General features: G+C 32.6%; 1 protein-coding gene across 1 annotated transcript in view; it reads left to right on the forward strand.

Moving 5' to 3' along the window:
- Positions 1-13701, forward strand: part of FGF14 (fibroblast growth factor 14) — a 214885-nt gene that overhangs the window by 54758 nt on the left and 146426 nt on the right. The window contains exons 2-3 of the mRNA XM_024578873.3: positions 6689-6799; positions 12900-13003. Coding sequence (XP_024434641.1) covers positions 6689-6799; positions 12900-13003 — 215 coding nt within the window. The remainder of the gene's footprint in view (positions 1-6688; positions 6800-12899; positions 13004-13701) is intronic.

Consider the following 13701-nt stretch of genomic DNA (forward strand, 5'->3'; position numbering starts at 1 on the left):
TTTTCTTGTTCCAGTTTTCATTCCTACCAGAAGTATGTGAAATTATAAATTACTTTCTTATCAGAATCCATCTTAGACTTATATATTGCATAGCTCCTATTTATCTAGACCCTGGAGATGTAATGGTGAGCAATATCATATATTTAAACTTTCTTCTTGAAACTTACATTCCTGTTTGGAGAATGACATCAATTATATAATTAAACAAATAAATGTGGATTTAAAACCATGAATTATAAAGAAATATATTAAATCCATTTAATATTTTGGATGTAGATTGCATTATGTATCTTGCAATGTATTAAAAACATTTCAAAATGAAATAAATTTGATGTTTAAAAGATAAGTTACACTGATGAAAAATGCTGCCGTAAAAGGAGGAATTCCTCAAGGAGGAATCTAACTTTGTCTGAGATGTTAGGAAAGTGCAGCAGAGAAGTATTGATACAGCTGAACTGAGAAAAGAGGAAGAAGAGTTAACTACACAAAGATGTATGCATGTGGTTGTGTGTGCACAGATGTGCAAAGGCATCTTTACACAGTTAACCATGTTTGAGACATGTAAGGTTAAGGGAATGGAATAAATGTGGAAGATTGTAGAATATTTGTAGGCAGCCCATGGTGACCTGGGTTGTGCTACAAACAGGGAATGGTGTCAGAGCAATAGAAAACAAAGCCTGGTGGATAAGTTGAGGCCCCACTGCTGCAGGGTGTGTGAGTAATTGAGCCTGCAAAAAAGAGTTCCTGTGTATTTCTAGATTTGATGGATTGGAACACACATAATGCAGATAGAAAGACGCCCTAAAAGAGGCCCTGAGGCATTTAACTACTGCTAGCAGTAAAAATGGAAAAAAAGAAAAAGAATGAGGGGGTTGTGGACACAGCCTCTGTAGGAACTGGGTAGAATAAAAAAGGCAAGCATGGTCTTGATCTTTAGGGGACAAGTACTGTTAATAAGAATAGTCATGTCTGGGGAAGAAATACCTTTGGATGAAATTGGTAGAGTTCAGAGAATTGAGGTGAAAATAATATTGGAGGAAATTTAAACTTACAGTATTATATTTCCAATTTGGGTGAGGGTTTCTTGGGTAGAGAGATTTATTTTTTTTACCTTTAAACAAATTTTTATTGTTGTTCAGTTACTGTTCTGCCTTTTTCCTGCTTGCTGTCCCCTACCCTGTACCTTTCCCCAATCCCAGTCAATCACCCCTCATTGTCCATACCCATGAGTCCTCTATTTGTGTTTCTTTGTTTGCACCTTCCCTTTCTTTCCCCCATTACACCCTCCCATCTCCCCTCTGGTCACTGTCAGTTTGTTCTTTATTTCCAAGTCTCTGGTTCTATTTTGCTCATTTGTTTGTTTTCTGGATTAGGTTCAACTTATAGGTGAGATCATATGGTATTTGTCTTTCACTGCCTGGCTTATTTCACTTACCACAATGCTCTCTAGTTGCATCCATGTTGCTGCAAAGAGTAGGAGTTCCTTCTTTCTTTTTGCTGTGTGGTATTCCATTGTGTAAATGTATTACAGTTTTTGGTCCACTCATTTACTGATGGGCACTTAGGCTGTTTCCAGCACTTGGCTATTGTAAATAATGCTGCTATGAACATTGGGATGCATAGATTGTTTTGGATTGATGATTCAGGATTCTTAGGGTATAATCCCAGCAGTGGGATTATTGGATCAAAAGGCAGTTCCATCTTTAGTTTTTTGAGGGAATACCATATTGTTTTTCACAGTGGCTACATGAGGCTGCCTTCCCACCAACAGTGTACTAGGCTTCCCTTTTCTCCAAAGTCTTGCCAGAACTTTTTGTTTGTTGATTTGTTTATGATAGCTATTCTGACTTGTGTGAAGTGATATCTGATTGTGGTTTTAATTTGCCTCTCTCTAATGGCTAGTGACATTGAGCATTGTGTCATGTGCCTAAGGGCCCTCTTTATGTCCTCCTTGGAGAAGTGTCTATTTAGGCCCTTTCCCATGTTATAATTGGATTATTTGCCTTCCTGGTATGGAGTTGTGTGAGTTCTTATATATTTTGGAGATCAAGCTTTTGTCTGAGGTATCATTGGCAAATATGTGTTCCCATATGGTTGGTTCCCTTTCCGTTTCATTGATTTTTTTTAACCGTGTTGAAACTTTTTAGTTTGATGTAGTCTCATTGTTCATTCTTTCTTTTATATCCCTTGCCCTAGGGGATGTATTGGTGAAAATCCTGCTGTGTAGGATATCTGAAATTTTCCTACCTATGTTTTCCTCTAGAACTTTTATGGTGTCACAACTTATATTTTAGTCTCTTATCCATCTTGAGTTTATTTGGTGTATGGTGTAAGTTGGTGGTCTAGCTTTATTTATTTTTTTGCATGTACTTGTCCAGATCTCCCAACACCATTTATTGAAGAAGCTACTTTTCCTCCATTTTATGTTCCTGCCCCCTTTGTCAAATATTAACTGACCATATTGACATGGTTTTATTTCTGTCCCATTGGTCTATGTGTCTGTTCTTATACCAGTAACAGGTTGTTTTGATTACAGTGGCCTTGTAATATATTTTGATATCAGGAATTGTGATACCTTCTACTGTGTTCTTTCTCAAAATTGCTGAGGCTATTCAGGCTCATTTTTCATCCCACATAAATTTTTGAAATATTTTTCTAGGTTTGTGAAATAAGTCACTGATATTTTGATAGGGATTGCCTTGAATCTATAGATTGCTTTGGGTAGTATGGGCAATTTAATGTTAATTCTTCCAATCCATGCATACAGTATATGCTTCCATTTATTTGTGTCTTCCTTAATTTCTTTCTTCAGTGTTCTGTAGTTTTCTGAGTATAGGTCTTTAATCTCCTTAGATAAGTTTACTGTTAAGTATTTTATTTTTCTTCTTGCTATCATAAATGGAATTTTTCCTAATTTCTGTTTCTGACATTTTATTGTTGATATACACAAATGCTTTCAATTTCTGAATATTGACTTAGTATCATGCTATTTTGCCAAATTCACTTATTAGGTTGAGTAGTTATTTCGTGGAGTCTATAGGGTTTTCTATGTATACTATCATGTCATCTGCAAACCGTGACAGCTTTACTTACTCCTTTCCAATTTGAATGTCTTTTATTTCTTTTTCTTGCCTGATTGCTGTGGCTAGAACTTCCAATACTGTGTTGAATAGAAGTGGTGATATTGGACACCCTTGTCTTATGCCTGATATTAGAGGGAAAGCTTTTTGTTTTTGGCTGTTGAATATGATATTGGCTGTAGGTTTCTCATATATGGCCTTTATTACATTGAGGCATGCTCTATCTAGTACCACTTTTCTGAATATTTTTGTCATAAATGGGTGTATACTTTATCAAATGCTTTTTCAGCATCTATTGATATGATCATGTGGTTTTTGTCTTTTATATTATGTGGTGTATTACATTTATTGTTTTGTGTATGTTGTACCATCCTTGCATCCCTGGGATGAATCCCACTTGATTATGGCATAAAATTTTTTTTTTTAATGTATTTCTGAATCCTGTTTGGGTAGAGAGATTTATTGGAATCATTCCATTGCTCATTGGAATGCAGCCAGTGACAAATTGGGTGGATCTTAGAATAGATTTTCAAGAACTTTGATCCTTTCTGTCTGAATATGATTGCTTTATGTCACAGATTTAGCTTCAGTTATTCAGGATTTGGGTTTAGATGCAGATGCGATTGATCTTTACAAACCTAGATTAAGAAAACCAATTGGTTTGGGTTTAATTTTAGGTTTTTAGAATGGTTTAATTCAATTAAATTCAAACCAGTTTATAGAGGCTCTATAGGGGTAGTAGTTAAGTGGGCAGCATCATGTTAAATCCCAGCTTTGCATTTATTAGTTATGTGTTCTTTGTTAAATTACTTAATTGCCCCTGACTTCACTTCTTTCAGAAGTGAAGTCCAAACTTCAGAAAGGACTTCCTATTAAATAATTGGTGGTGAGAATGCAATGAGTTAATATTGTAGTGTGCTTAGAACAGTGCCTGACACCTGAGAAGAACACAATAAATGTTATTATGGTTTTGAAAAAGAAAATAACAAATAACGTGGAGCTAGATAAATATAAATTTTTTTGTATGTTTCCTTGAAATTAAATGGAAGTTGAAAAACACAATTTTTTGTTTTTCTTAAACTTCCTTATCAGAAATGAAGTGTAGTAAAATAGGGCCCTCTTAGCCTGATGTCCCCAGGTTCATCTATAGGGACACAAATGGCAGGATTTTCTTCCTTTTAATGCTGAATAATATTTCATTATGATGTGTGTATACATATTTACTTATTAATGGACACAAGTTGTTTCCATATCTTGCATAGTGTGAATAATGATGCAATCCATAAGCACAGGGATAGAGGTATCTCTTTGAGGTCATGATTTCACTTTCCTTAGATAAATACCCAGAAGTGGAATTGCTATATTATATAGTAGTTTAACTTTTGATTTTTTGAGGTACGTCCATAATTTTTTCTACAATTCCTGCACCAATTTATATTTACACCAAAAGTGCATTAGGGTTCCCTTTTCTCTACATTCTCATCAATACTTGTTATCTCTTAGGCTTTTTTCCTGATAATAGAAAAGAGCATAAAAGAAGGGTTCTCTTTGTATAAGTGTGAGGGAGTTATGTATCTTCTTACTGATTTGCTTGACATAGTTTATTGAAGTTCAGAAGATATAGTAGGTAAAATACACCATTGTTTAATATAAGTGATTCAGAACATAAAGGTTCTATAGAAAAACTGTCAATCCCAAAATTTTCTGTTTTCATGACAATCAAGAATTTATCCCCTTCCCTTGTCTTTTTACTTTTGTTGTCTTCTGTGCTCTATTTTCAGTGACAAGCAAAAATCTGATGCAGCAAACCTAAAAAAAGGAAGGCCTTAGTATTTAGAGGGCTGATTGCCCAGTCAAGTTTTACTGAGTGATGGGAAGACTAAGGTGTAAGAGTGATTTTTTTCCCACTAATGCATATCATGGAATGATGTGATTTTTAAAGTTATATACTACAGGATAAGCAACATATGTAACACAATCTAATAATCACTTAGATGTTCCTTTTTAAAATCCTAGTCTTCTAAAAATATTTATATTTGAATGTGTAATCACACTGATGTTATGATATTGTGGTGTTCATGCATTATTTTTCACATTTTCTATAATACTATACTACCTTTGAAGAAAATCTGTGTACCATGAAGTCATTTTCAAGTTATTAGTTTTATCAGATGTACAAAGAAATAGATATTAGCATTTTTTTTTAATTTTTAAAGGACTAAACAAAGGCTAAGAATATTCTGGTTTTGAACAGCTATTTTTTGGTATTGTTTTGCATATGTATTTTGTGTTCAGCTTTTTGCAAGTCCACAATTTTTTAACTTGTAATATAACAAGGATTATTAATTTTTAATTTTTTATTGACTTTATTTGGGTGACATGATTAATAAAATTATATAGGTTTCAGGTGTACAAGTCTATGATATAAATGTGTATATTGTGTTGTATGTACACCACCCCAATGGGGGTAATGGTAGGAGACTTGACTTAGAGAGGTGACTACAATTTTTCTATCAATTACAAGATACTAAACTTCATCATTCTGTAACATCCTATTGTTTTGACAGCATGATCAGATTTGCACATCCCATTCAGCAGTTGTGGAGATGTCAGTTGCCATGGCAAGAATTAAGATACCCCACATAAAATCTAGTTATGATTTGGCAATAGCCTTTGAAAAGCCACATGCAAATATTTATTTTCAAAGGTATAACTAACTTTTTGTGAAGCATTGGATCACTATACTGGTTTTTTCAATAAATCATTAAATAAGAAGTCTGTTATTATGTAATTTCCCTTTCTGTTTTAATAAACTTTCATTGTGCTCTACCTCAAGACCTTTCGGCCAAGAATTAAAATCCACATTGTATAATTTAACTCTCCTTTTTCTATTACAAATTAGATTATCTATTTAATTTGTCTGATTTGTCCAGATTGTAGTCAGAGCTGACCTCACAGTGTAGGCTTGTTATGGCTTCTCTTCATGAGTTCAGAGTTCAATTTTCCCATTTTCCTATGGATCATGCATAAGTACCACAGATTCCTCCATGCAAGTTAGGGTGACCCTTTAGACATCAAGGAAACATTTTCCATATCAGGGCTTTTTCTAAGAATGTTCATCAGAATTTTAGCATGAACTTTTTTTTTAATATAGGTCTTTCACATTTGGGGATTACTTGTTAAATTAAGTTTAAAAATCCATTAAAAAGCCTTTAATATGGTTTGTTTGAGCCAGAAGTTTGTAGAACTCTTGTAACCACCATCCTGAATGATATTAGCTTAAATATTATTTTAATTAGTTTAGGACTTCAGTAATAATTAAACTAATAGAGTAAGTAATTGTTTTAACTAAAAGTTTAAACACATGTATTAGTTTTATAAAATGAGTTATTTTTTGCAGTTGACAAATGCAGCTTATAATAGCATTTTCTTCACCTTCTATGATTAGTATACTTCAGGTTTGATAAATACAAGGAAATATGAGAAACACAAGATATAAGATTGTCCTTTTATAAAATACCCTCTTATTTCTGAAAAAGAAAATAAAACAGAAAAGAAAAAAATTATTGACACATGTGAGGCTTATGATAACTATGTTTGCCTTTCAGATCCCCAGCTCAAGGGTATAGTGACAAGGTTATATTGCAGGCAAGGCTACTACTTGCAAATGCACCCCGATGGAGCTCTCGATGGAACCAAGGATGACAGCACTAATTCTAGTAAGTGACAACCTCAGGCCTCCAGTTAACACAGTTGGTAGAAGATACACTGCTACTTAAATGATTTCAAAAAATACATTTGCAAATATTTGGTTATGTTGACTCATTTTTACAATGTTACACAGGAGAATGACATTCAGAATTCTACTTGGACCACATGGATGAAAATATTAATAGTGTAACAAAAGATATTTCTATTAATATTTTGAGTTTTTCCAACAATTGTCATAACTCACATATTATTGCTACTTTTAACCTCATGGTCATAAAAGTTAAATAACTACATGAGAGCATTCAGATAAAAGTTGACTACGTGTTTATTTTGAAAGTGTTATTTTTATCAGGCCTATAGCTTATTAATGATTATTATGGCAACTCAAAAGCTACAAGGATTAGTTATTTTAAATAATAAAAATTTAATTTTTAATATTTTTTGCATTCAGCAAGAAAAGATCTATCTTTATAGAGAGAACATGAAAGTTGTGTGCCTCTAAATACTTTGCATATAATGTTTAACTACGTTATAAAATTGGGTATGTGATAACATGTTTTAGTAAAAAGCCACACGCCTTCTATTTTATTAATGTCTGTCTTCATTTTACTATTTATTTATAAATAGTTTTTCTTTGTAATTTTATTCTGGTGTCCTTCCTTATTCAATTGTCCATGTTTTTCTTTCCAATTTTCTGTTTATACAGGCATCTGATTTCATTTAATTTAGCACATCAGTTTAAAAATAGACACACTTGCTACTGCTAAGGAAAACTAGTGAAAAGCAAAAACTGATTTTATTAGAAAGAAAGGGAAAGGTCAAGTCAAGGAATATGTACAAAGCCCCCATGGACAAAGACAATGGGGGGAGGGGACTGAATGTAGGAGGTGGGAGGTGGGGCAGGGGAGGGTAATGGGGGAAAATGAAGACAATTGTAATTGAACAACAGTAAAAAATATTTTTTAAAGTAGCATTTAATCATATATTACCAGTGGATCAGGAATGGATATGATTCACCCATTTATCATTTATTCTTTATATATTATTTATTCTTTTCATTCCATGAAAAGAAGGTAGGATTTGAATGCATGTAAACAAATTATAATAGGCATTTTGTATTTTAAATTCTAGTAATCCAATTTTCAATAACACTGATTCTGAGGGCACCTTAATAATATGAAATAGACTTTATTTTCATTTGTTGCTACTATGTGAAATATCAATATTTTTATAGCCATTGTATTTATTTTTGGAATGTTGTATATTGCTTTATTTTTATTTTTCTTTCAACTTAAAATTTTTTCTTTGTTTATCTACATTTTACTCTGTTTCAATCTCTAATCTTTTTCTCTTTTTGTGTCTGTTATATTGTCCTTGTATTTTAAAATTTTTCCCTATCATATCTATCAGTTTATTTTTACTTTCTTTTCTTTTTTTAAGAAAAAAAGGTAAATTAACTCAGACACAAGAAATAAAGAGGAATCATTTTCATTATAAGACCAATGTCATTGTTTACTTGTTGGGATTTTGATATTAGGTTTAACCTTAAAATTATTAGTACTTTACCATATTTGACCTATTAAAAATGTCAGTTTCTTCTGGTTCAAGCTCACCCATATATCTCAAGGTTTTTTTTCCTTGTCTTTACCTTACCCATTCTTTGACAAAAGGTGGTTTGTTTTACTTATGTGTTACAGTTGTGGCAGTCGTGAACTTTGAGAGATTCTTAAATTCTGATGTCTTCAATGATCTCTGATTTCCTTTGGCCACAGTCTGGCAGAGTATGTGGACTAGTTTACATAACTCTGATTACTCTAAGATCTATGACATTCTGACTTAACAAACTAGAGGATGGTGTCACCTATTATGACAAAAGTTTTCAAAAAAGGAAATAAAATAGTTGTATGAAAATGCTGTGTAGTTGGACTGCTTGGGAAAATAATTTCCTTCCAATAAAGGTTTTATGAATTTTTTCCTACCTTCTTCGGTTTTTATAATGCCAAATTTGTTAGTTACTTTTAATGATCAATAGTTACAATCAATATCAAATTCAGATGGTCAAGTAGATATTGTCTTTTAAAAACATATTGCTTCAGAATTAAATAAGTGCCACAATATTTCCTAAATTGTGAAAATGCATATGTAGGCATTGTTTGCATACACACGTGATTACATCTGGCTATCTGAATGATATTAACTACTAAACTAGAAATCTCAGATACTAAAAGATACTTGACCTTCTGCTCTCTAAATGTATGAGGCTTCTTTTGTACTATTTTGTAACTATATTAGCAGGAACAGAATTTGTGAGTAACTCTTGAAATCATCTCTTATCTCCCTAAATGCTGATGAAGAACAGCCCTGGGCATGAAGCAGGAACAGGAGCACCTGTGTAAAAGCAAATCAAAACCAAATTTTAGTGTGTTCTCTTGAGAGACTTAAATTCCTATACAAAGATCTGGCCCACAGCTTCTTTTTCTTACAAGTTACATTCCCTTTTTGTGTAATTTGATTCAGTTAGGTCAGTTTTCTTACCATTTCAACATTTGTAAAGATAGCAGAATAGTATAAAGCAGGGTGAGATGCAGGTTCTGTTCTCAAAAGGCTATAAAAATTGTACAACTATAAAATTTAATAAAACGGCAGAATTATAGAAACTTTATAAAAGCAAAAATAATTACTTATTAACTCTATTTTTGTGTAATATCACTTTTTAAGTTGAAATGTATAGTTTTTATGATGAATTTTAAGATATTTTTTCTCTGGTTCCTTACAGTAGTCTTATAAATCTTAAGGAAATTGTTAGCACAGAAAGGTATTCTTAAATGAGAGTGAGCATTAGAGATACTGACAGGTCCTAATTAGACCACTGTCCTTGTGGTTTGAGGAAGGGTGTGATATAATTATTCACCAATGTGTTTTAGTTTTTGATAATTCTCTGAACACAAAACAAGGATTGGTCATCCATAAGGAAGAAAAATAATGAAAAATATCCCCAAAGTCTCCCTGATGCCACCCAAAAATGACCAAATAACAAGCCTGAGGCTTAAACCTTCAAATCTTCATGATTTGAGTTCAAAACATATCCCCTGCTAAATATGAAATTATTTAGAACTAGATAAAGTCAGAACCACCCTGCTAAGCTGAATTTGTCAGAAGTTTTACATGAGTTCAGAAGAGGAAAAAGGCCAGCAGGCAGATGAACCTGATACACGTCTTCCCAGTGTTGCCAGTCTGAGATTTAGAAATCTCTTGAAGGAAAAATGGCAAGAAAATGGTCAATAATGGATAATTGTTCTAATAGAGGGGATACTGTAGCAACTTGACTGTTTATCATTGGTTTCTGTATACCTTGGAAAGATCTTTTATGAAATGAAGTGAACACCCTGGTTACATCATGACTTACACTTATTTTCAGGAGTGAACTCCTTTAAAATTTGTAGAACTTCCCTTCTGTTAAGTAAATATCAACATCACCATGAACTAGGATATTTGATTAAGGAGTAATTTTCTTTCCCTCAATTTGCATTTGAGGATGCCCTGGGATTTTTCTATGCTGCTAACCTACATTGTTCTAGTTATTAGACTTAATAGGTACTGCCAACAGAATAGAATTATATAAATATCAATGTGCTAGTAACTATAGCAATGTTAAGACCTCAAACAAACCAATCCTTCTCATCTTAGAAATTCCCAACATAATAGCTTAATGTGCTAAAAATTGCCAGTAGCTCACAGTGACCACCACTCCACAAGCCTTAAGCTAGTGGTTCTCATCTTGGCTATACTTTAGGGTCATTTGAGGAGCTTTCGAAAAAAAATTTATGCCCTAAACTCACTTCCTGATATTCTGGTTTAGTTTAGGATTGGGCAGGGCTGTCCTAATTTTAAAGTACAGCCAGACTTGAAAGTCATTATGGTGTGGAGAACTAGAGTAGTCCATAGAATAAACAAAATAGCATGGATTTCTTCATTATTATTACTCCCCCAAGCTTTGTAACATTGCTTTATAATTATGTAAAATACAAAAAGAATGAAAAAAATAATGATGTCTCAATTAATGTGGGGATCTCTGGTTTTAATTAGTATCATGGGTCCATTATGGTCAAATCTGAAGGGACTTCCATTATATTCACTTATTATCATTTTATAAATGATAATAACTTATATTTATAATTCAGCTCCAAAACAAATTCCTGGAAGAAAAACTCAGAGTGGTATTTTTCAGTATGGTCATTTTAGAATATATTCTATAATTTTTATCTTTCCCATATCTCATTACTTTGGTGAGTCCATCGTGCACTTACCTTCTAGAGTTATACCATCTAGTCTATACCAAATATGTGGAAACTACAAATACCATTAAGAGATATAAAGTTTAGAATAATTAAGTTTAAATAGGTTAGGTTAAACTAGTTTGCATGAGCAAACTTATAAATATGTTTTCTCCAAAAACCTTTTGCACATAAATTAGGAATTATCTTGATGCACATTCTTTCAAAGTATAGAACAGTTTAGATATTCTAGAGGAGAGTGAAGATGGCCAATGGTCTTCTTCCACAAAGAAGGAATACTGAGTTACAGTGGCACAAGTACCTCATGGTAATCACCAACTCCACACTCATGTTCAATATTAAATAATATAAGTAAGCAACCATAAACCCCATTTCTCTGTAAGGATATCATAAACCCCTAGAATCCTATGGAAGACAATACAATATTAGTTTGCATTATGAAAGCTAACTATCTACCTAACCATATACGCCCCTGAGTATTCTTCTAGAGAGAATTATCTATAGCCATGGCCTGCCATTTTCCTTTTATCACTTGCATAACACAGACATCTTTGAGTATTGGGATCAGTAACATGTAATACCTGGAAGATAAGGTGTTAACTTTCTCCACCTTCATCAAAAAAAATAATATATGCCTGCAAATTAAATCAAGCCCAATTTACAGAGTCCATTTTTGGCCATGTACTGAGTAGACCCATAGATTGAAGTAAAAATTGGTCACATTTTTCAAATTATTTGTCTTTTGTGAAATACAGTTGACAGCCTAAACCCAAAAATATTTTATTTATACATTTATTTCAACATTTTAGTGCTACATTACCTATTCTGGCATGGTTCTATTGCTCAGAATTAGATGTGAATTTAAAAAGAACTTGTATGGGAGCATACAACCACACTGTGAATAATTAATAGTTCTCTTATAAAGATATCAAAAATATAGTCTCCCAAATCATCAAGTTATTACTAAGGATGATGCTAGAATACTCATTAAATAGTCAAGTTGAGACACTGGCAAGGAAATGTGTTAAAGAGATGTTAAGACTTTTTAAAAAATGAATATAATATTGTTTTCTACACTAGGTGAAAAATATATAAAATTACTTTTTGTCAATAAGGTAAGAAACGAAACATGGAAACAAATAAAATTTTATCTCTATGATAGGTAAAACTGAGCACTTTTCCCTCTTTCATTTTAGTTGGCACTCAGAGTTCTATGAAATATTAATAAAGAAAATTGACTTTCTAAAATTCACATTGCATTCAGTTTGATTAGTTCTTTCTAAATTTAACACATTAGCAGATGCACATCCTTTCTGGGCTCTGCTAGCATATCAGGTTGGTTCAGCAAGAGTAACAGAGTTTTGGAATTACCTTTTTAACTATGCCCTGTCCTCCATTGTAATGACAAAGTGTACCTTTTGCATGAAAGACCAGAATAAACAGCTGGCTTAGACTTTTAAAATTCTACTCTTTGAGAAACTTCACAGCTAATTACTTTTGGTACCAAGTGGTGTCAGAGATTGTGATACTAGAAGTATGATGACAAGCTTGATTCTTTTCGGTTTTCCACCAGCTCTTCAAAATGCTGTAGGAAGACTGCTAAAAAAGATCTGGAAACTGAAGTTCAAGTGCTAATTTTATTCATAGCAGAAACTTCTTAATATAAAGAAAAATAAACTTAGTTATTTGGCACTTCTCAGAAGTTTGTAACAGTGATGATGTTTCTCAAACAAAATAAATGAGACAGAGAACAGTAATGGCAGTGCTCTGCTTCTTTCTGCCCATTTGTGACAGAACATGTTTATCTTTCCAGCACTGTTCAACCTCATACCAGTGGGACTGCGCGTTGTTGCCATCCAGGGAGTGAAGACAGGGTTGTACATAGCCATGAATGGAGAAGGTTACCTCTACCCCTCAGTAAGTAACATGCCAAAGGTATTGGTCCTTCATTCAGTGTTTGCAAAATAACAATAGCAGCAATAACCAAATAAGAAAATTCTGTGTCCATTGACTGTGACATTTTTGGTCTTTACTACAGTGTTGTAAGAGCTGTTTATTCATTATTTATCAGTTTTGTTAATATCAGCATATGAAGCAGAAGAGTGATATTGCCTCTTAAATTGTATATTTGCATATTTCAAAAAGTGACATAGTTCATAGAAAATTGAGCAATTTTGAGTTAATGTTAATGTAATCTTTTTATTTCTATTTAGAAATATATTTAGAGAGTGTCTTATAAAAGATTATTTTATAAAAATAAAAAGTTAATGTGATTTCTAAATAGAAAAGAGAAAGTTTTAAAGGGAGTAGTTCTTTTAAAATAAGAATTCAAATTGTATAAACATTTTACTAGGAAAATAATTCTAATATCAAAATGTATATTGCCTTTAACTCTGAGTAAGTCTCATTTTGTGTTAATGTAGACAGAAGTTGAGCACTTTTCCAGCCATATAACCTTTTTTGGAATATTTACTATTTGCAAATAATTTGCATTCAGATGTGCTGTATTCATACATTATAGTGCTATTAGAATTCATTTCTGCTTCAGGTTTCAGCAATACACACTTAAATTAAACTAATTTTTTCTATTATCCTTTGAGCACAAATCAATAGTG

The sequence above is a fragment of the Desmodus rotundus genome, chromosome 13 (genome assembly GCF_022682495.2).
Source record: "Desmodus rotundus isolate HL8 chromosome 13, HLdesRot8A.1, whole genome shotgun sequence".
Taxonomy (NCBI): domain Eukaryota; kingdom Metazoa; phylum Chordata; class Mammalia; order Chiroptera; family Phyllostomidae; genus Desmodus; species Desmodus rotundus.